The sequence below is a fragment of the Bombina bombina genome, chromosome 9, assembly GCF_027579735.1.
Source record: "Bombina bombina isolate aBomBom1 chromosome 9, aBomBom1.pri, whole genome shotgun sequence".
Lineage (NCBI taxonomy): Eukaryota > Metazoa > Chordata > Amphibia > Anura > Bombinatoridae > Bombina > Bombina bombina.
In genome coordinates this window covers 104576984-104601068 of record NC_069507.1, presented here as the reverse complement: position 1 = coordinate 104601068, position 24085 = coordinate 104576984, and the positions used below count along the sequence as shown (strand labels likewise).

Sequence of the window (24085 nt, the reverse complement as noted above, 5' to 3'; positions counted from 1 at the left end):
TAAATGCCACTGCGCACTACACATGTTTTATGCCCAGCCAGTGGCGGCTCGTGGGTTATTCAAATGGGGGTTCACAATACATGAACTGGGGCTAAATGCCACCTAGCAAGTATTATAACTAGGTGGTATTTAGCCCCATTCCTCAGTTGTTGGCTACACCTATTTGAATGTGTGTGTGAGTGTGTATATATATATATATATATATATATATGTTTGGGTGTGTGTGAGTGTTTGTGGTATATTTGTAAGGTGTTTGTGTGTACCTAAACAGATTAATTAATGAGTATGATTAGGAAGTGGTATGCCTGCTGTCACATTTTACACACAAATAATAAAGTATTAAGGAACAAATGGGTTTTCAGTGTCATCCCTTCTTCCTGTAGTGTTATGGCACATTCAACATCTAGAGTAAGTACCCCAGACCATGTGGTGAGTGTGACTTCCTGCCCTCTAGCACTTTACTGTCAGTGTACCCACTACCCCAGGGACTGCAGCTAAATCCTACCCATCAGTGCCAGTTCACCTCTTTCCCTATGTGACTGTCAGTGTACTGACTACCCAGGGGCACTGCCGTTTAAGCCTACCTATCTCTCCCTCTGGCAAGGAGTGCAATCACTTCTGCAACCCCTATGATGTGTGTAGCATACTGCAGCCTAGTGTCACTGCCTTAGACCATTCATAGAGAGTGCAGCACTGTGCTGTCAGTATGCCGGATATTCTAACCGGAGTAGTGTAGCCTCACCCTTTAGAACATCACCCTGCACTCCCTACAGGCCGGACTATGCACCCTGCTGCTTCCTGCATGGGTTATACTAGATTCCCTGAGGCCTTCCCGGCATTGGCACTACTCACAATTCTGATGCATCGCACACACTGACATACAGTAGCCTCCCTTGTCTTCCTCAGGACTGCAGTCTGTCTATCATTATGCCTGTCTGATGGAAGAATGCAAATATTCCTATACCCATCTCAGGGCTGCAGCTTGATAATCCCTAACTGGTCAGAACCTGCTTTCAAGTGATTCTGCAAACTGATGTAACAGCTATAGCAGGTTGTTTTGTCTCGATTTAAATTAGGTAGTTGATAAAGGGCCCATTGTAAGGCCATACAGCTAAGCATGTTGGGAGTTGTAGTCTTATTCTTGTCGTTTGCATGTGTGCTTAATTTGTAGCTTCTGCAAGTAAAGTATAAATTATATATACGTTATGTATTAATTTAGTTCATAGTTAAACTCCGTTTGTAAGAAAGTTTAGCTTAATGTTTTAATGAATGCAAAGGAATAATAATAAAAAAATATTATTTAATTAATATTTAAAGTCATTCACATTTTTGTGTACCTTTAATCCAGAATAATAGTAGTTCCTATTTGTTTCTGGTCACATCTTGGTCTTGGTGACCAGTAGGGTTGCTAGGTGAGCTCCAAAAAATTACTGTATGACAGGGTAGCAGGATTTTGAAGGTGCAGCAAATTTAGAGTACAAGCAGAAGCAGGATAAGGTTACATGACCATGCAGGCACCAATGCAAACTCCTGCTCTAGATATAGGCATTGGTGCATGCACAGTTATATTGACAGCAAGGGTCCCTTAAAATACAGTCACTGTATGAGCAATTGCTGTATGCAAGTTAAATTTACTACATTTTTTTATACCTGCCATGTGTGCTGTAAGGGGCTTACACGGAGCACACAACCCCCTCCTGTAGAATACTGCCTCTGAGCATTGCAGCTAACACAGGCAGCTAAAAAAGGAAGCATTAAAAAAAGTGCTCCCCCTGCTGCCCGCCCATAGCAATGAGTCAAATCGCACACTGAAGATTGTGCGATTAGGAAAGGTATAGGCTCAGTTATGGGGGGAGCAGCAGGCACATAGAAAAAATGTGCTAAGGGCTAAGGCAGGCTATACCTCTCTTACCGCACGTGCGGTAGACAGGTATAGAGATATATAAAAGGGATTTTTTTTTATTTTATTAAACTGTGCAGTAGACAGGAATATTTTTTGGCTAAATAAATATATTTTTTTCCAATAGGGGTGCTATTGGAAAAATTATATTTATTCAGCCAAAAAATTAATTTTCTTTCTTTTTTTCTTTTTTCTCCAGGGGGGCATGTGCGGTTGTGCACATATGGAGGAGCCTCCACTGTGCCCAGCAGTGAAGGGGTTAATTAGGGAGCATGTAGGGAGCTTGTAGAGTTAATTTTAGCTTAAGTGTAGTGTAGTAGACAACCCAAAGTATTGATCTAGGCCCATTTTGGTATATTTAATGGCACCATTTCACCGCCAAATGCGATCAAATAAAAAAAAATTGTCCACTTTTTCACAAACTTTAGGTTTCTCACAGAAATTATTTACAAACAACTTATGCAATTATGACATAAATGGTTGTAAATGCTTCTCTGGGAACCCCTTTGTTCAGAAATAGCAGACTTATACGGCTTTGGTGTTGCTTTTAGGTAATTAGAAGGCTGCTAAATGCCACTGCGCACTACACGTGTTTTATGCCTAGCAGTGAAGGGGTTAATTAGGGAGCATGTAGGCAGCTTGTAGAGTTAATTTTAGCTTAAGTGTAGTGTAGTAGACAACCCAAAGTATTGATCTAGGCCCATTTTGGTATATTTAATGGCACCATTTCACCGCCAAATGCGATCAAATAAAAAAAAATTGTTCACTTTTTCACAAACTTTAGGTTTCTCACAGAAATTATTTACAAACAACTTATGCAATTATGGCATAAATGGTTGTAAATGCTTCTCTGGGATCCCCTTTGTTCAGAAATAGCAGACTTATATGGCTTTGGCGTTGCTTTTTGGTAATTAGAAGGCTGCTAAATGCCACTGCGCACCACATGTGTTTTATGCCTAGCAGTGAAGGGGTTAATTAGGGAGCATGTAGGCAGCTTGTAGAGTTAATTTTAGCTTAAGTGTAGTGTAGTAGACAACCCAAAGTATTGATCTAGGCCCATTTTGGTATATTTAATGGCACCATTTCACCGCCAAATGCGATCAAATAAAAAAAAATTGTCCACTTTTTCACAAACTTTAGGTTTCTCACAGAAATTATTTACAAACAACTTATGCAATTATGACATAAATGGTTGTAAATGCTTCTCTGGGAACCCCTTTGTTCAGAAATAGCAGACTTATACGGCTTTGGTGTTGCTTTTAGGCAATTAGAAGGCTGCTAAATGCCACTGCGCACTACACGTGTTTTATGCCTAGCAGTGAAGGGGTTAATTAGGGAGCATGTAGGCAGCTTGTATAGTTAATTTTAGCTTAAGTGTAGTGTAGTAGACAACCCAAAGTATTGATCTAGGCCCATTTTGGTATATTTAATGGCACCATTTCACCGCCAAATGCGATCAAATAAAAAAAAATTGTTCACTTTTTCACAAACTTTAGGTTTCTCACAGAAATTATTTACAAACAACTTATGCAATTATGGCATAAATGGTTGTAAATGCTTCTCTGGGATCCCCTTTGTTCAGAAATAGAAGACTTATATGGCTTTGGCGTTGCTTTTTGGTAATTAGAAGGCTGCTAAATGCCACTGCGCACCACATGTGTTTTATGCCTAGCAGTGAAGGGGTTAATTAGGGAGCATGTAGGCAGCTTGTAGAGTTAATTTTAGCTTAAGTGTAGTGTAGTAGACAACCCAAAGTATTGATCTAGGCCCATTTGGTATATTTAATGCCACCATTTCACCGCCAAATGCGATCAAATAAAAAAAAATTGTTCACTTTTTCACAAACTTTAGGTTTCTCACAGAAATTATTTACAAACAACTTATGCAATTATGGCATAAATGGTTGTAAATGCTTCTCTGGGATCCCCTTTGTTCAGAAATAGCAGACTTATATGGCTTTGGCGTTGCTTTTTGGTAATTAGAAGGCTGCTAAATGCCATTGCGCACCACACATGTTTTATGCCCAGCAGTGAAGGGGTTAATTAGGGAGCATGTAGGGAGCTTGTAGAGTTAATTTTAGCTTAAGTGTAGTGTAGTAGACAACCCAAAGTATTGATCTAGGCCCATTTTGGTATATTTAATGCCGCCATTTCACCGCCAAATGCGATCAAATAAAAAAAAATTGTTCACTTTTTCACAAACTTTAGGTTTCTCACAGAAATTATTTACAAACAACTTATGCAATTATGGCATAAATGGTTGTAAATGCTTCTCTGGGATCCCCTTTGTTTAAAAATAGCAGACTTATATGGCTTTGGCGTTGCTTTTTGGTAATTAGAAGGCTGCTAAATGCCACTGCGCACCACATGTGTTTTATGCCTAGCAGTGAAGGGGTTAATTAGGGAGCATGTAGGCAGCTTGTAGAGTTAATTTTAGCTTAAGTGTAGTGTAGTAGACAACCCAAAGTATTGATCTAGGCCCATTTTGGTATATTTAATGGCACCATTTCACTGCCAAATGCGATCAAATAAAAAAAAATTGTTCACTTTTTAACAAACTTTAGGTTTCTCACGGAAATTATTTACAAACAACGTATGCAATTATGGCATAAATGGTTGTAAATGTTTCTCTGGGATCCCCTTTGTTCAGAAATAGCAGACTTATATGGCTTTGGCGTTGCTTTTTGGTCATTAGAAGGCTGCTAAATGCCATTGCGCACCACACGTGTTTTATGCCCAGCAGTGAAGGGGTTAATTAGGCAGCTTGTAGAGTTAATTTTAGCTTAAGTGTAGTGTAGTAGACAACCCAAAGTATTGATCTAGGCCCATTTTGGTATATTTAATGCCGCCATTTCACCTCCAAATGCGATCAAATAAAAAAAAATTGTTCACTTTTTCACAAACTTTAGGTTTCTCACAGAAATTATTTACAAACAACTTATGCAATTATGGCATAAATGGTTGTAAATGCTTCTCTGGGATCCCCTTTGTTCAGAAATAGCAGACTTATATGGCTTTGGCGTTGCTTTTTGGTAATTAGAAGGCTGCTAAATGCCATTGCGCACCACACATGTTTTATGCCCAGCAGTGAAGGGGTTAATTAGGGAGCATGTAGGGAGCTTGTAGAGTTAATTTTAGCTTAAGTGTAGTGTAGTAGACAACCCAAAGTATTGATCTAAGCCCAATTTGGTATATTTAATGCCACCATTTCACCGCCAAATGCGATCAAATAAAAAAAAATTGTTCACTTTTTCACAAACTTTAGGTTTCTCACAGACATTATTTACAAACAACTTATGCAATTATGGCATAATGGTTGTAAATGCTTCTCTGGGATCCCCTTTGTTCAGAAATAGCAGACTTATATGGCTTTGGCGTTGCTTTTTGGTAATTAGAAGGCTGCTAAATGCCACTGCGCACCACACGTGTTTTATGCCCAGCAGTGAAGGGGTTAATTAGGGAGCATGTAGGCAGCTTGTAGAGTTAATTTTAGCTTAAGTGTAGTGTAGTAGACAACCCAAAGTATTGATCTAGCCCATTTTGGTATATTTCATGCCACCATTTCACCGCCAAATGCGATCAAATTTAAAAAAAACTTAATTTTTTTTGCAATTTTAGGTTTCTCACTGAAATTATTTACAAACAGCTTGTGCAATTATGGCACAAATGGTTGTAAATGCTTCTCTGGGATCCCCTTTGTTCAGAAATAGCAGACATATATGACTTTGGCGTTGCTTTCTGGTAATTAGAAGGCCACTAAATGCTGCTGCGCATCGCACGTGTATTATGGCTAGCAGTGAAGGGGTTAATTAGGTAGTTTGTAGGGAGCTTGCAGGGTTAATTTTAGCTTTAGTGTAGAGATCAGCCTCCCACCTGACACATCAGACCCCCTGATCCCTCCCAAACAGCTCCCTTCCCTTCCCCACCCCACAATTGTCCCCGCCATCTTAAGTACTGGCAGAAAGTCTGCCAGTACTAAAATAAAAGGTTTTTAAAATGTTTAAAAAAAATGTATAGCCTATTTACATATGCTGTGGTGTAGCATCCCCCCTTAGCCCCCAACCTCCCTGATCCCCCCCAAAACAGCTCTCTAACCCTCCCCATCTGCCTTATTGGCGGCCATCTTGGGTACTGGCTGCTATTATTTCACAGTCAAAAAAGTGTTGTTTTTTTTAAATCTACACTACTGTTACACCAGATATGAGTGGTGGCACTGGGCAAGTGGGCACAGTATACGCTGTGAGCCTGACACACACGCAGGCAACTGCAATTAGATTACACAGGAAAAAAAAAAAAAGCAGACTGATATGCTAGCCCTAAAAAGGGATTTTTTGGGGTGCTGTCCTTACAGCAGAGATCAGATGAGTCCTTCGGGACTGTAGTAGACACTGAATACACTAGCCTAGCTATCGATTTCCCTATTAAATCAGCAGCAGCTACACTGTCCCTCCTCTCACTAAGAATGCAGCTTCCGAATGAATCTAAAATGGATGCTGTCCAGGAGGTGGGAGGGTCTGGGAGGGAGGGTCTGCTGCTGATTGGCTGGCATGTGTCTTCTGACTGTGAGGTATAGGGTCAAAGTTTACTCAATGATGAGGAATAGGGGGTGGACCGAACATCGCATATGTTCACCGTTCGCAGTGAAAGCGAACATGCTATGTTTGCCGGTAACTATTCGCCGGGGAACTATTCGCAACATCACTAGAGAAAATGTATCTCACAGTGGTCAGAAAACCCCTTTCAATCGAACTGTAGATCAGCACTTCAAGTTTAACCCTCACTCCTTGCTGGAGGCAAAAATATTGACTAAATCATGGGAAAGTGTGAGGGATTAAAGCTCTGTTGTTTTGGGTGTTTTGCCTCTTCCTGTAATACTGGACTTTAATCCCACATGTGATGGCTAGTGGACTCTCACCATCTTATAAAAGAAAATATGTTTTCCTCAGGTTATTTTCAGAGCCCTTGATGTAATCTTCAAGGATCAGAGCTACACCAGGGAAACTCACCAGACAACGAGACTGTTTGTTCTCAGCTGCAATGGACAGAGATCCTGAAATGAGATACTACAGAAAGAAAAAAAAAGAAAATTTATGCTTACCTGATAAATGTATTTCTTTTTTGACACGATGAGTCCACGGATCATCTAATTACTAGTGGGAATATCACTCCTGCCCAGCATGAGGCGGCAAAGAGCACCACAGTAAAGCTGTTAATTATCACCTCCCTTCCCTCCCACTTCAGTCATTCGACCGAAGTATAGGAGAGAAAGGAAGTAACAAGGTGCAGAGGTGTCTGAAGTTTAAAATAAACCCACAACCTTTCATATAGCAGGGCGGGCCGTGGACTCATCGTGTCTAAAAAGAAATAAATTTATAAGGTAAGCATAAATTTTCTTTTCTTTTTAATGACACGATGAGTCCACGGATCATCTAATTACTAGTGGGAATCAATACCCAAGCTTGAGGACACAGATGATTAGGGAGGGCTAAGACAGGGAACCTAAACGGAAGGCACTACTGCTTGAAGAACCTTTCTCCCAAAAGCGGCCTCAGCCGAGGCAAAGTGTCAAACTTATAGAACTTTGAAAAAGTGTGAAGAGAGGACCAAGCTGCAGCCTTGCAAATCTGTTCCAAAGAAGCTTTATTTTTGAATGCCCATGAGGAAAAAACAGCCCTCGTGGAATGAGCCGTAACTCTCTCTGGAGGCTGCTGTCCAGCAGTCTCATAAGCAAAACGTATGATACTCTTCAGCCAAAGAGAAAGGGAAGTAGTCGTGGCTTTCTGACCCTTACGTTTACCTGAAAAAAACACAAATAAAGCAGACGACTGACGAAAATCCTTAGTCGCCTGCAAATAGAATCTTAGAGCACATACCACGTCTAAATTGTGCAGAAGCCGTTCATTCTGAGAAGAAGGATTAGGACACAAGGAAGGAACAACAATCTCTTGATCAATGTTCCTGTTAGAAACTACTTTAGGAAGAAATCCCATCTTTGTACGTAAAACTACCTTATCTGAATGAAAAATAAGATAAGGAGACTCATACTGCAATGCCGAGAGCTCTGACACTCTACGAGCAGAAGAAATCGCAACAAGAAACAACACTTTCCAAGATAACAACTTAATATCTAAGGAATGCATAGGCTCAAACGGAGCCCCTTGAAGAACCTTAAGAACTAAATTAAGACTCCAGGGAGGAGTAACCAGTTTGAACACAGGCCTGATCCTGACCAAGGCCTGACAAAAAGATTGTACGTCTGGTACGTCATCCAGACGCTTATGTAACAAAATATACAAGGCAGATATTTGACCCTTCAGGGAACTTGCCGATAATCCTTTCTCCAAACCCTCTTGGAGAAAAGACAAAATTCTAGGAATCCTAACTCTACTTCAAGAGTAGCCCTTGGATTCACACCAATGAAGATATTTACGCCATATCTTGTAGTAAAATTTTCTAGTTACAGGTTTACGAGCCTGAATCATGGTCTCTATTACCGATTCTGAAAAGCCCTGCTTTCAATCTCCAAGCAGTCAGCTTCATAGAAACTAAATTTGGATGAAGGAAGGGCCCTTGAAGTAAGTAGAAGGTCCTTCCTCAACGGAAGACTCCAGGGTGGAAGAGATGACATGTCCACTAGATCTTCATACCAAATCCTGCGAGGCCAGGCCGGTGCAATGAGGATCACTGATGCCCTCTCCTGTTTGATTCAGTTAATGACCTGAGGAAGAAGAGCAAACAGAGGAAATAGGTATGCTAGCTTGAAGGTCCAAGGTACCGCCAGAGCATCTATCAGAAGAGCCTAAGGATCCCTGGACCTTGAACCGTGCCTCGGAAGCGTGGCATTCTGTCAGGATGCCATAAGATCCAACTCCGGCTGTCCCCATTTGAGAATCAGGCTGGAAAACACTTCCAGATGGAGTTCCCACTACCCTGGGTGTCTGCCTGCTCAGGAAATCCGCCTCCCAGTTGTCCACCCTGGGATGTGGATTGCCGACAAACAACAAGAGTGAGTCTCCGCCCACCAAAATATCTTGACTACCTCTGTCATCGCTATGGAACTCCTTGTTCCTCCCTGATGATTGATGCAAGCCTCTGAAGTTATGTTGTCCGACTGGAACCTGATAAACTGGGTCAAGGCTAACTGGGGCCAAGCTAGAAGAGCATTAAAGATTGCTCTCAGCTCCAGGATGTTTATTGGTAGAATAGACTCTGACAGAGTCCAAACCCCCTGTGCCCTTAGGGAGCCCCAGACTGCTCTCCATCCGAGATGGCTGTCGTCTGTTGTCACAATCACCCAAGAGGGTCTGCGAAAGCAGGTTCCCTGGGAGAGATGATTCTGAGACAACCACCATTGAAGAGAGTTCCTTGTCTCCTGCTCCAGAAAAAATTGAGGAGACAAATCCGTATAATCTCCGTTCCATTGACTGAGCATGTTTAACTGCAGACGTCTGAGGTGGAAACGAGCGAACCGGATGATGTCCATTGCCGCCACCATCAGCCCGACTACCTCCATGCACTGAGCCACTGATGGCCGAGGAACCGACTAAATATGTTAGACAAGAATCAAAAATCTTTGATTTCCTGACTTCTGTCAGAAAAATCTTCATAGATAGGGAATCTATTATGGTTCCCAAGAAGGTTACCCTTGTGTTTGGAACTAATGAGCTCTTTCCCAGATTTACCTTCCACCCATGAGATTGCAGGAAGTATAGCAGAATTTCCGTGTGGGACCTTGCTAGTTGAATGGATGGTGCCTGGACCAGGATGTCGTCCAGATAGGGAGCCACTGCAATTCCCCTTAAAAGAAGCACCACCAGCAGAGATCCCAGAACCTTTGAGAAAATTCTGGGAGCTGTAGCAAGACTGAAAGGAAGAGCCACAAATTGGAAGTGTTTGTCTAGAAAGGCAAACCTTAGAAACTTGTGATGATCCCTGTTAATGGGAATATGCAGGTACGCGTCCTTTAAATCCAATGTTGTCATAAATTGACCCTCCTGGACCAAAGGAAGACCGGAACAAATAGTTTCTATCTTGAAGGACGGTACTCTGAGGAATTTGTTTAGACTCTTGAGATCTAAAATTGTTCTGAAGGTTCCCTCTTTTTTGGGAACCACGAACAGATTGGAATAAAAACCCAGACCCTGTTCCTTCATAGGAACAGGAACTATTACTCCCAGGATGGAGAGTTCCCGTACACAATGTAAGAATGCCGCTCTTTTGTCTGGTCTACAGATAATTTTGAAAGCAGAAACCTGCCCCTGGGAGGGAAACGTTTGAATTCTAGTTTGTATCCCTGGGACACTATGTCTGCCGCCCAGGGATCCTGAACATCTCAAACCCAAGCCTAAGTGAAGAAGGAAAGTCTGCCCCCTACAAGATCGGGTCCTGGATCAGGGGCATGCCCTTCATGCTGATTTAGATTCCATGGCAGGCTTCTTGGACTGTTTTTCCCTTACTCCAAGACTGGTTAGGTCTCCAAGAAGGTTTAGCCTGATCTTGCTTGGGGGTGGAAGCAGAAGAATTTCCCTTGAAATTTCGAAAGGAAAGAAAATTACTCTGATGTCCCTTTTGCTTGTTTCTCTTATCCTGAGGAAGAAGATGACCTTTACCTCCTGTGATATCAGAGATTATTTCCGTCAACCCGGTCCAAACAAAGTCTTCCCTTTGTAAGGAATCGCTAACAGTTTAGATTTAGATGATACGTCTGCAGACCAAGGTTTTAACCATAAGGCTCTGCGGGCTAAAACAGAGAAACCTGAAATCTTTGCTCCCAGCTTGATAACTTGTAAGGAAGCATCCGTAATAAAGGAATTAGCCAACTTAAGAGCCTTTATCCTATTCTGAATCTCATCCAAAGGAGTGTCTGTCTTAATAGCATCAGACAACACATCAAACCAATAGGCTGCCTCACTAGTGATGGTAGCAATGCACACAGCAGGTTACCATTGTAACCCCTGGTTTACGTACATGTTCTTAAGTAATCCCTCTAATTTTTTGTCCATAGGATCTTTAAAGGCACAACTATCCTCTATGGGTATAGTAGTTCTCTTAGCCAGGGTGGACACAGCTCCTTCTACCTTAGGGACTGTTTGCCAATCCTCCTTGACAGAGTTGGCTATGGGAAACATCTTTTTAAATATAGGAGATGGAAAGAAAGGGATACCCGGTCTCTTCCACTCCTTGGTAATGATCTCAGAAACTCTGTCTGGTACCGGAAAAACCTCTATCGAGGAAGGTACCTCAAAATATTTGTTTAGCTTGCTGGATTTCTTCGGATTAACTACAACCATATTGTCGCTGTCATCTAATGTAGCTAAAACCTCCTTATGTAACAGACGGAGGTGCTCAAGCTTAAACCTGAAGGATACAACTTCAGTATCAGTAGTAGGTATTACTGTCAGAATCTAAGATTTCCCCCTCAGATGCTACCAAAGAATCCTCCTCCTCAGGCTTCTGGGAGGGAACATCCGAAATAGCAACAGCTGTGTCCATAACCTCACCTACTGAATGTCTACTTTTCCCCTTGCTCTTCCCCTGCAACATGGGGAAGGCAGATAATGCATCAGAAACTGCAGAAGACATGAGAGAAGCAAAGTCTTGCAACGTAACTCCAGGGGGAGTTAAAGAGGAAGCACAAGGCACTGCATGTGTGGGGGAAACAAGTTGGGACTCTTGAGGAGAAAGCTGCGGCATATATTAACCCTTGACATTAGACTTCTGAACAGTATCCTCCTTGGAGAATGAAGACTCAGAAAAAAGTATATCCCTGAAATTTAAAGTTCTCTCAATACATGAGGAACAGAAAGGGATTGGTGGTTCCACATTGGCATCAAAACACAAACAACAAGTAACATTTTTCAAGGTTTCTTGGTCCATATTAACTCACAATGTCAAATATCAGATAAAGAAATCAAATTTAGAACTAGAAAAAAACATTACTGTCACTTTAAATTTTAAACAGTAACTTTTTTACTTTAGCATTGCAGAAACTACAGTAATTTAAATAAAAATCTTAGATCACCTCTACACCTCAGCAGCTAAGCTGAGGTGTCTACCTTCTAATGACCCGTTTCTTTTCTGAGCAGGAGATGATATTTATTCACAGGTCTGGACTCAGCAACGGACCTCCGTTTTCAACCAGGCATTAGAAAAGCGCCAGAAACAGAAGCTGCACTGTCTCTTCTGAACAACAGGAAGTACAGGCAAAAGGCGCGCAACACAGCTTGGCGCCTCCTGTAAACCCGCCCATCGTGGGCATCATACAAGACTTCTCCCTGTTGGTCTATATTAACTAAGTGAAACCGCCGGGAAAATGAAAAGACCATTAGCCACAATAAAACTTTAAAGCCCCAGTGCCTGCTTTCAGCTGTCAATACCAAAGAGCCTCCCCTGAGCCCTTGTATGTGTCCATGAATAAAGTGCCCCTTTTTTATTCTGAGTCTCTACAACCAAAAAAAAAAAGAAAGCACTTACCTCCTCATCTGCCTGACAACAAGGCAGCACCCAGGTTTGAGAGGTACTCTCCCTCCCATGGACCTGTGAAAAGAAAGAACTGACTGAGTAATATTATCCAGTCTGTCAGGGTTAGGGCAGCATCAGTATATGGGAGGTGCAGTGAGAATTATGTCCCACAAGTTCCCATTGCTCAAAAGCCACCACTGCTCTACTGAAGAGACTGATATGGACTATGGCTACACCCTAGGACAAAGCAGCACAATCTTATTTAGAAAATAATAAACTCTTGATTGAAGAATCTTTTTCTGACACCTAACTTTACCACTTCCTTGCTCTAACATAGGCAAAGAGAATGACTGGAGTGGGAGGGAAGGGAGGTGATATTTAACAGCTTTGCTGTGGTGCTCTTTGCCGCCTCCTGCTGGGCAGGAGTGATATTCCCACTAGTAATAAGATGATCTGTGGACTGATTGTGTCATTAAAAAGAAAAGTATTTTACAATAGAATTAAACTCTTATAGAACAACTTACATTTTACATAGATCATTAGGTATATATTCTACATGTTCTATATATATATGATGTATGCAAACATAAAATACTACATGCTATCAGTGCTGTTGAGTGACACTTTGAGAGAGTGTGACACTATTTGAGGTACTACAGATGACATATATCAGCAAAATCACACTATGAAAACAAAAATCAATTTTTCTTTAAACTCTCAGTGTAACTAACTAAATTAAAACCCTTTAAATGCAAATGAAAAGAGAGGAACCTTTTTTGAATACGAAGGCACAAGGGTGCACAAACACTTTTTTGTTTGGAGTGTCAATGACTAATCTGGGGAATGTTTCAGGAAATGAGTATATTATACAGACACTTATGCTAAACATATTGCTTCAAAATTAAATTATTGAATATCATTTAATTAAATTTAAAGGGACATTAAACACCTCTTGCTTTTCGGTAAAAAGTGTGCTTTGTCCCACAGGCCCTAGAGAGGCCAAAAAGAAAAGTCTGTAACCTAGGTTTTCAAAATGCTGCAAATTGCCTAAACCAGCTATTTGATTTGCAGCATTTTCAGTATCAGGCTTTTTTACCTCTCTTGGGGATGTGAGACATGCACAGCATTTATACAAAAAGAGGAGATGTTTAATGCTCTTTTCTACTGTATACACTACCCAAATTAACAACATCTGATATAATCACATGCATAATCCCCTAATAATAATTGTGAAACTGCATTTACAATAACTCATTTTTTATGTCTTTTCTGCTCACTGGGTGCTAAGGGCCACACAAAAAGTCTTGGAGGGCCGGATGGGTCCAGCGGGCAGTAGTCTGGGCCACCCTGCTATAGTAGATTTTGTTCTGTGACATCATCAGATATGCAAATAAGTGACATGCGGTGAGGTCAGTGGCAAGTGAGGCACTGGCTAGTATAAGAGCCATACTATGCACCATATACAAACTATTCCATATGCATACAGCAGTAGAATATGCATTCTCATTGGTTCATTGGGTGAACCAATGACAAGAGGCATATATGTGCAACCGCAAATAAGTAGCTAGCTGCCAGTAGTGCATTGCTGCTCCTGAAGCTATCTAGGTATGTATATATATATATATATATATATATATATAAAGTTACAATTTATTTCTATTATCTAATTTGCTTCATTTTATTGGTGTCCTTTGTTGAAGAATCAGCAATGCAGATGAGTGAGCCAATAACACGAGGCATATTTGTGCAACCCACCAATCAGCAGCTCCTGAGCATACCTAGGCATTCTTTTCAACAAAGGATACCAAGATAACTAAGCAAATTAGATAATAGAAGTAAATTGGAAAGTTGTTTAACATTGCATGATTATTTCTATTTGAACTAGAGAGGCTGGAATGTACTCTGCAAGATCATAGACACCACAACATGTCACAGAATAACTGCTTTATCAGCACAGGAGCCAATCTTTTAGCATGTATAAGAAATTGAGAGAAATGATAGGTGGAACACAAAGAGCTTGGCTTAATCCAACCACTCCTGCAGCTCTCTCTCAGCATAGATCCCACAGAGCAGAGCAAGACAGGACCCATAGCACAAGTGTCTACAATGACATGGTTTACTCAGACTCCTACCTAGCAAAAACTACCTTCACTGCCCTACTTCGCCCTTCTCTTACTCCTAAGCACAGTACATTTATAGCTTTATAGTTATGTGCTTATAAAAATAAAAAAAACTTTATGCTGGAAAATAAAATAACAAACTTGCCGTTTAATAACTTGCTCAATTAGATTTTTCACTCCTCCACTTGTGTATTTTTCAAAACATATATATCAAATACAACTGAATATACCAAGGGTGGACTGGGGGAAAAAAAGTTAGCGTCCCCTTCACCCCACACTAGAATTGCCACCTTTCTTGGAAGAAAATACTGGCCATGCGGAAACCATACCCCACACCCAATGAGGCTCCACCCAACCATATCCACACATGTACAAACAACACACAGCATAAACAAATACACACGTACACACAATACACACACAGAAACACACTACTTAGCAGCCATACCCACATACATGTACGCACGTCGCACACTACACAGCATACACATATACATCTACAAACACACACAACATACACATGTACACCCCCCCACAGCAAGTAACACATACATCTACACAGTACACAGCACAGCATACACATATACATGTGCACACACACCATACACACACAAAATAAATATATACATTCACACAAACTACACAGGATACACATATAAATGTACACACACACACAGAGAAATACACTACTTAGCATACACTCACACATCATACACACATACATGTGTACACACTACACAGTATACACACACACCAGAAAGCATACACACATACATGTACACATCACAGCATACATATATACATGTACACACACAGAATCACACACTACACACTTATGTACACACACAGCATACACACATGCATGTACACATACTACACAACATATACATGTACACACAAGCACAACACACACACTTGTACACACACACAAAGCAACACACCACAGCACACATTCAAAATACACACATAAAACAAATACCAGAGCAATACACAATGCAGCACAGCATATACAATCATTTACACATTAGGCATAGCATACAGTACACACATTTATAATATACACACATTTTAGATGGGGTTTTTTTTAGACATTAGAAAAAAATGTGACTACAGTTGTGTATTTACAATATAAATGTGAAGTATTTCAGCCCAGTGTGTCATCAACCTGTAAGGGTGACTGCTGAGGTCCAGGGAAAAGAAAACAGTTTAGATCTCACTGACCTGATGCGATCTTCAGCTACAAGAATGACCTGGGAGGGAGAGGGTTAAATGTCAGCTAGTAGGAGCAGGAGGAAGGGGAGATATGAGAGGACAGCTCATGTTACAAGCCCTATTCAGTTCATAACAGCTAAACCTAACTAAGCAGTAACAAGTTGATCACATGTGCAGCTTTGAGCGTCCCTGCAGGAAAACCAACTACTGCTTTTTAGAAATACACAGACAGCCTGAGAAGCTTCCAATTAGGGGGGGGTCATGTCATTCTGCAGGTGGGGCAGTAGCCGAGCACGCAGAAGGGAAACTTGTGCAGTCTGCTCTAAGGAAGGAACGTTCAGAGGGTTGGTGCGGGAGTCAGGACACAGGACACAATAATAAAGTAAAAGTTAAAGGGTTAGTAGCCCTGCATAATCCACAGTACTGAGCATGATACAAGTCACTCACGGTTACTGAGCAGAAATCTCTGCCGGCTGCCGCAATTAAATAAAATTAGTGGAGTAAATAAATGTGTTTATTTTACAGGCTGAAAAGGACTATAAAACAATAGTCTATTGCATTTGCTCCCTCTGAGTGGGAGCCCCACTAGCCGCCGCACCTGTAGATCTGCTTCCCCTGGTTAAGTTTAGAACATATTATTGCAGCATGCAACATAAAAAAATTATCTTGCAGGCTGCAATAATATTCAATACACTTAACTGAATGGATGACAACTTACCGTGTCAGTCACAGCTGGAAAGTCTGTCTCTCGGTCTCCACTCTCCAGTCCAGTCCTCACTTGTGCACTTCTTGGTTCGCTAATTTCACTAGGTGTCCTCAAGTTCTGTGACCGTACTAGACAGTAACTTACAGCGCTGAGCTGCTGATGACACTGGGTCTTCTTCTTCTACTCTCTCTGCCAGGCTAGTAGGCTTAGGCTATGCTGGGACTGAGAGCAGTGACGCACGTGACAGACGCTCAATCCGCGCCTCACAAATTCCCGCCCGACAGTAGTCAGCCCAGAGTCAGACATGCTCATGTCTGATTGGTTGAGGGGCGGGCAGGGCTCCCGAGGCTTAAAGAGACAAGCCTCTGGTGGGAGCAGTATGGGCCACAAAAGAGACTGCATTAGATCTTATTCGCCACTGGGTGGCAGTCTCTAGCGGCCCATACAACCAAATACATTCATATTCCGCAATGGAAGGGTACTTTTTAATTATTAAAAAGGCTGTAATACACCACATTGGCCAGGGGAGGCGCTGCCTCACCTGCCTCCTATGAGTGCACGTCATCCCAGTGGCATATAAGATCTAATGCAGTTTCTTTTGCAGCCCATACTGCTTCCACCGGTGGCTTCTCTCTTTAAGCCTCGGGATCCCTGCCCGTCCCTCAGCCAATCAGACATGAGCATGTCTGACTCTGGGCTGACTACTGTCGGGCAGGAATTTGTGAGGCGCGGATTGAGCATCTGTCACGTGCGTCACTGCTCTCAGTCCCAGCATAGCCTAAGCCTACTAGCCTGGCAGAGAGAGTAGAAGACGAAGACCCAGTGTCATCAGCAGCTCAGAGCTGAAAGTTACGGTCTAGTACGGTCACAGAACTCGAGGACACCTAGTGAAATTAGCGAACCAATAAGTGCACAAGTGAGGACTGGACTGGAGAGTGGAGACCGAGAGACAGACTTTCCAGCTGTGCCTGACACTGTAAGTTGTCATCCATTCAGTTAAGTGTATTGCACATGTGATCAACTTGTTACTGCTTAGTTAGGTTTAGCTGTTATGAACTGAACAGGGCTTGTAACATGAGCTGTCCTCTCATATCTCTCCTTCCTCCTGCTCCTACTAGCTGACATTTAACCCTCTCCCTCCCAGGTCTTTCTTGTAGCTGAATATCGCATCAGGTCAGTGAGATCTAAACTGTTTTCTTTTCCCAGGACCTCAGCAGTCACCCTTACAGGTTGATGACACACTGGGCTGAAATACTTCACATTTATATTGTAAACACACAACTGTAATCACATTTTTTTCTAATGTCTAAAAACAAATTCATCTAAAATTTGTGTATATTATAAATGTGTGTACTGTATGCTATGCCTAATATGTACATGATTGCGTATGCTGTGCTGCATTGTGTATTGCTCTCTGGTATTTGTTTTGTGTGTGTATTTTGAATGTGTGCTGTGGTTGTTTGTACATGTATATGTTGTGTAGTGTGTGTACATGTATGTGTGTATGCTGTGTGTGTACATAAGTGCGTAGTATGTGATTCTGTGTGTGTACATGTATATATGTATGCTGTGATGTGTACATGTATGTGTTGCATGCTTTCTGGTGTGTGTGTATGCTGTGTAGTGTGTATACAAGTATGTGTGTATGATGTGTGTGTGTGTGTATGCTAAGTAGTGTATTTCTCTGTGTGTGTGTACATTTATATGTGTATCCTGTGTAGTTTGTGTGAATGTATATATTTATTTTGTGTGTGTATGGTGTGTGTGCACATGTATATGTGTATCCTGTGGTGTGTACTGTGTAGATGTATGTGTTGCTTGCTGTGGGGGGGGGGGTGTACATGTGTATGTTGTGTGTGTTTGTAGATGTATATGTGTATGCTGTGTAGTGTGCGACGTGCGTACATGTATGTGGGTATGGCTGCTAAGTAGTGTGTTTCTGTGTGTGTATTGTGTGTACGTGTGTATTTGTTTATGCTGTGTGTTGTTTGTACATGTGTGGATATGGTTGGGTGGAGCATCATTGAGTGTGGGGTATGGTTGCCGCATGGCCAGTATTTTCTTCCAAGAAAGGTGGCAATTCTAGTGTGGGGTGAAGGGGACGCTAACTTTTTTCCCCCCAGTCCACCCTTGGTATATTCAGTTGTATTTGATATATATGTTTTGAAAAATACACAAGTGGAGGAGTGAAAAATCTAATTGAGCAAAGTATGAAACGGCAAGTTTGTTTTTTTATTTTCCAGCATAAAGTTTTTTTTATTTTTATAAGCACATAACTATAAAGCTATAAATGTACTGTGCTTAGGAGTAAGAGAAGGGCGAAGTAGGGCAGTGAAGGTAGTTTTTGCTAGGTAGGAGTCTGAGTAAACCATGTCATTGTAGACACTTGTACTATGGGTCCTGTCTTGCTCTGCTCTGTGGGATCTATGCTGAGAGAGAGCTGCAGGAGTGGTTGGATTAAGCCAAGCTCTTTGTGTTCCACCTATCATTTCTCTCAATTTCTTATACATGCTAAAAGATTGGCTCCTGTGCTGATAAAGCAGTTATTCTGTGACATGTTGTGGTGTCTATGATCTTGCAGAGTACATTCCAGCCTCTCAGTTCAAATAGAAATAATCATGCAATGTTAAACAACTTTCCAATTTACTTCTATTATCTAATTTGCTTAGTTATCTTGGTATCCTTTGTTGAAATGAATACCTAGGTATGCTCAGGAGCTGCTGATTGGTGGTTGCACAAATATGCCTCATTTTATTGGCTCACTCATCTGCATTGCTGATTCTTCAACAAAGGAAACCAATACAATAAAGCAAATTAGATAATAGAAATAAATTGTAACTTTTTATATATATATATATAGCTATATATCTATATATATATATATATATATATATATATATACCTAGATAGCTTCAGGAGCAGCAATACACCACTGGCAGCTAGCTGCTTATTTGTGGTTGCACATATATGCCTCTTGTCATTGGTTCACCCAATGAACCAATGAGAATGCGTATTCTACTGCTGTATGCTTATGGAATAGTTTGTATACGATGCATAGTATGGCTCTTATACTAGCCAGTGCCTCACTTGTCCCTGACCTCACTGCACGTCACTGGTGCACACAATGGGGTCAATTTATTAAACATCTGTCTGTCATGATCCTCTCAGCGGATCATGTCCGCCAGACATTGCTGAATGGCGACAGCATACACTGTCGGCATTTAGCATTGCACAAGCAGTTCTGGTGAACTGCTTGTGCAATGCTGCCCCCTTAAAATTTGCAGTTAATTGGCCGCTAGCAGGTGGTGTCAATCAACCCAATCGTATCTGATCGGGTTGATTGCTGTCCTCCGCTCAGGGGCGGTGGACTAGTTAAGGAGCAGCGGTCTTAAGACCGCTGCTTCTTAACTGCTATTTCCGGCGAGCTTGAAGGCTCGCGTGGAAACATGGGGATCAGGGGCCATTCGGCCCCTGATAATTCGGCCCCAATATATGAGCTTGTAGGTTTGTGTTATATATATATATATATATATATATATATATATATATATATGTATTTCAGCTCACATAAAAGGATATTTCACATCTTCAAAAGATTAGCAGGCAGTATACACATTATTATTATACTTTATAATGCACCAACATATTCCGCAGTGCTGTCTATGGGTACAATTAATTTAAGTACAATTGACAAACATATACAGGAGGAATTGAGGGCCCTATTGCTTTGGGAACTTACAATCTAGAAGGGTAGGAGGGCGAGAAACAGGAGCTGAGGACTGCAAGAGTGAGATTGATGTTAGCACAGACTTAGATGAGGGCAATTGTTAGGTAAGTGAAATTTATTATGTTTTAAATGCATATATCAGATAGAAGATACACTTACAAAAATCGATCCCCAGAAGGTGACGCCACTGATAATAGTTATTGATAAAGTTTCGTACATGGTGACAATAAGTACAGCGCTAAGGGCCACATGTAAGATCACCAAAGTTATCTGCACAGTCTAGGAATGAAACACAACATAATATGACACAGGTAATCAGCTCAGCAGTAATATATCTTTGCACATTAATATAGCTGACTAGTACAATCAAACATTACTCATAGGGGCCTATCTATCAAGCTCCGGAAAACACCAGTCAAGCTTGCCAGAAACACCAGTTATGAACAGGCGGACAGACATCGCTGCAATTCAACCCGATCGAGTACGATCGGGTTGATTGACACCTCCCTGCTGGCGGCCCATTGGCCGCGAGTCTGCAGGGGGCGGCGTTGCACCAGCAGCTCTTGTGAGCTGCTGGTGCAATGCTGAATACGGAGAGCGTATTGCTCTCCGCATTCAGCGAGGTCTGGCGGACCTGATCCCCACTGTCGGATCAGGTCCACCAGACTTTGATAAATAGAGGCCATAGTCTGTTCTATGTTATTTTTTGAAATAACTCAACATAATTTATTCTATTTCTAACAATTCTCTGTATTTGCTTGTGAATGGCTATATTAAGCATACTGTACCAGCTGACTCCAACAAACAGAAAATGATGCCTTTATCATCAATATTGTATTCACACTTTCTGCTATCTTCATTAATTCTCATATTCTGCCATATTTTCTTTCTTCACATGATAATATGTTTTTATTTAATAATATGTCAAGAAATATTCAGTGTAATTCCTACACAAAAACTTACCCCCAAAGTCTTTGGTTGTCCCTTTAAAAATTCTTGGTAAAAAGGCTGTGTCTGTCCCTGTCCCACTTGGGGACATAGAGGAAGGAGACCACAGAATTGTGGTGGTAATAAAAATGGTCCATTGGGTGAATATGCTGGTAATGCCATTACTGAGCTGTTAAAGAAAATAAATAGATCTTAGCCATAGATAGCGCTGCAAAATATAAAAAAATGCAATATAATTATTAATGCTCTCTTGCCTTAAAAATCAAATCAAAGATAAAGTGTTATAAACCTATAGATTCACTTACTAACCAGCTTATCCGTAGCTGTTTTCCTCTGTAAAGCAGAAAGGTAAGATTGTGTATTCTTTACTGAAGTATAACAGGTTTCAATCCCGTGACATGAATCACACACATATTTTTTTACAGGAAGTAGAAATACTTTTATATGACAATCATGGTTACCAAACAAAAAAAAAATCTTTATTTTCCTCATTCTTTTGAGGGATGAAAAATGTAGAAACAACTTAAAACTTGATTTAAATGGACAGTCAACAGCAAAATTGTTATTGTTTAAAAAGATAGATAACAACTTTACCACACATTCCCCAGCTTTGCACAATCAATATTGTTATATTTATATACTTTATAACATTTACACCTCTAAATATCTGCCTATTTCTAAGACACTAAAGACCGCCTCTTATCACATGCTTTTTTTATTAGCTTTTTACAACAGGAGAGTGCTAGTTCATGTAAGCCATATAGATAACATTGTGCTCACGCCCATGGAGTTGTGCACAACACTGCAGTAATTGGCCAAAATGCGTCAATAGATAAGGGGGCTGTCCGAAGAGGTTTAGATACAAGGTAATCACAGAGGTAAAAAGTATATATATATATATATATATATATATATATATATATATATATTTAAAACCAAGTTGGTTATGCAAAACTGTGGAATGGGTAATAAAGGGATTATCTATTTTTTTAAACAATAACAATTTTGGAGTTTACTGTCCCTTTCACCTCATAGGTATATAAAAGTATATTGAATTTATGAATTAAGTTTAATGTATCCCTTGTAATTCCATTAGTATATCTATTGCAAGAATATAATAGATACAATGATTGTCAATCCTAGCATCTATAAAACACTAGGATTGACAATTAAAACAAATAAAGGGGAGTTTCATTCAGGTAGCCCACTGCAGAACGCTGTTTTGCTGAGAGGTGATGTTTTCACCTCTTAGCCAATAGCCGTGTGGGAAATACGGCTTGGTGCCGTATGTCTAGAGGATATCAGGGAAAAACTGGATAATAAATAAATAAAACTCCAGTCCCAAATGGAATACACCCAAGGGTTTTATGGGAACTAAGCACTGTTACAGACAAACCTCTACTCAAGACTCATTATCCTCAGGCATAGTACCCTCTTCAAAAAGGGAAGCAGGGCTGATCTAGGAAGCTATAGACCAGTTAGTCTGACATCAATAGTGGGGAAGATACTTGAAGGGATTATAAAGATTATATTGATAAGTATATTCGTATAAACAAAATTATGGGGCTGATTTATTAATGTCTGTCTGACATGATACGCTGTAGCATATCATGTCCGACAGACATTGCTGAATGCCGACAGCATACGCTGTTGGCATTTAACATTGCACAAGTAGTTCTGGTGAGCTGCTTGTTCAATGCCACCCCCTGCAGATTCGGTGCCAAGGCCACTAGCAGGGGGTGTCAATTGACCCAACCGTATAGGATCGGGTGGATTGATGTCTGCAGCCTCAGAGGCAGCGGCCCAGTTAAGGAGCAGCGGTCTTAAGACCGCTGCTTCATAACTGCTGTTTCCAGCGAGCCTGAAGGCTCGCACAGAAACGGGTATCAGGGACCATTAGGCCATTGATAAATCGGCCCCTATGAGTTCAAATCAGCATGGTTTTATGAGAAATAGATTATGTAAAACTAATCTAATTAGATTCTATGAGGAAGTAAGTAAAAATATAGATAAAGGGGAATCAGTTGAGGTGATATACTTTGATACAGTGCCACATGAGTGATTAATGTACAAAATTAAGGTACTTTGAATAGCTGAAAATGTTAGCTCATGGATAAATAACTGGCTAAAAGACAGGAAGCAACAACTAGTAGTAAATGGATCATACTTAGATTGGACAAAGGTAATCAGTGGAGTCCCTTAGGGATCAGTACTGGGCCCTGTTCTTTTTAATATTTTTGTTAATGACTTGGAGCAAGGATTAAATAGCAACATCTCTATTTTTGCAGATGATAAAAATTGTGCATGGTCATTAGGTCAGTGCAGGATAAACTTGTGTTACAAGGGGATCTGCAAAAATTAGAAGTATGGGCAGGTAAATGGAAAATGAGATTTAACAGGAAATTGCAAGGTTCTACATTTTAGAAGTAAAAATAAGCAGGCAACTTATTATTTAAATGGGGCTAGACTTAGCCAAACAGAGGAGGAAAAGGATTTGGGAGTAATAATAGATAACAAGCTAAAGATGGGTGCACAATGCAGGGCAGCAACTTCTAAGGCTAATAAAATACTAGCATGTATTAAAAGAGGCATTGATGCAAGGGAGGAAAGCATAATTATATCACTATATAAATCCCTGGTAAGACCTCACCTTGAGTATGGAGTGCAGTTCTGGGGACCGATCTCAAAAAAAGACATTGCAGACCTAGAAAAAGTTCAGAGAAGGGCCACAAAGCTAATAAGGGGAATGGAAAATTTAAGCGATGAGCAGAGGTTAGCCAAACTGGTTCTATTTTCTCTAGAAAAAAAGGTGCTTTAAAGGTGACATGATTACTTTATATAAAGATATATATACAAAGATGGCAGAAGCTCTATTTATTAATTGTTTGTGACAAGAGTTCACAATTTAAGGCTGGAGGAAAGGAGATTTAATATCCTGCAACAGAAAAGTTTTTTCACTGTAAGAGCACTAAAATTGTGGAACTCATTACCAAAGAAGGCAGTGAATGCCAA

The 24085-nt window shown here is 40.7% G+C and overlaps 1 protein-coding gene across 5 annotated transcripts in view; it reads right to left on the bottom strand.

The window, feature by feature from the left end:
* LOC128640002 (membrane-spanning 4-domains subfamily A member 15-like) overlaps positions 1 to 21506 on the bottom strand; it is a 41793-nt gene extending 20287 nt beyond the window's left edge. For 2 of the 5 annotated variants that reach the window (XM_053692293.1, XM_053692296.1), the window contains exons 1-4: positions 21383 to 21506; positions 21089 to 21242; positions 20285 to 20404; positions 6906 to 6962 (exon numbers count right to left, since the gene is read on the bottom strand). In XM_053692293.1, coding sequence (XP_053548268.1) covers positions 6906 to 6962; positions 20285 to 20404; positions 21089 to 21235 — 324 coding nt within the window. In that variant the 5' untranslated portion in view covers positions 21236 to 21242; positions 21383 to 21506. Of the gene's footprint in view, positions 1 to 6905; positions 6963 to 20284; positions 20405 to 21088; positions 21282 to 21378 lie in introns of all 5 variants that reach the window. The other 3 variants (XM_053692295.1, XM_053692294.1, XM_053692297.1) reach the window with 3 other exon arrangements.
* Positions 21507 to 24085: the final 2579 nt, after the last annotated feature.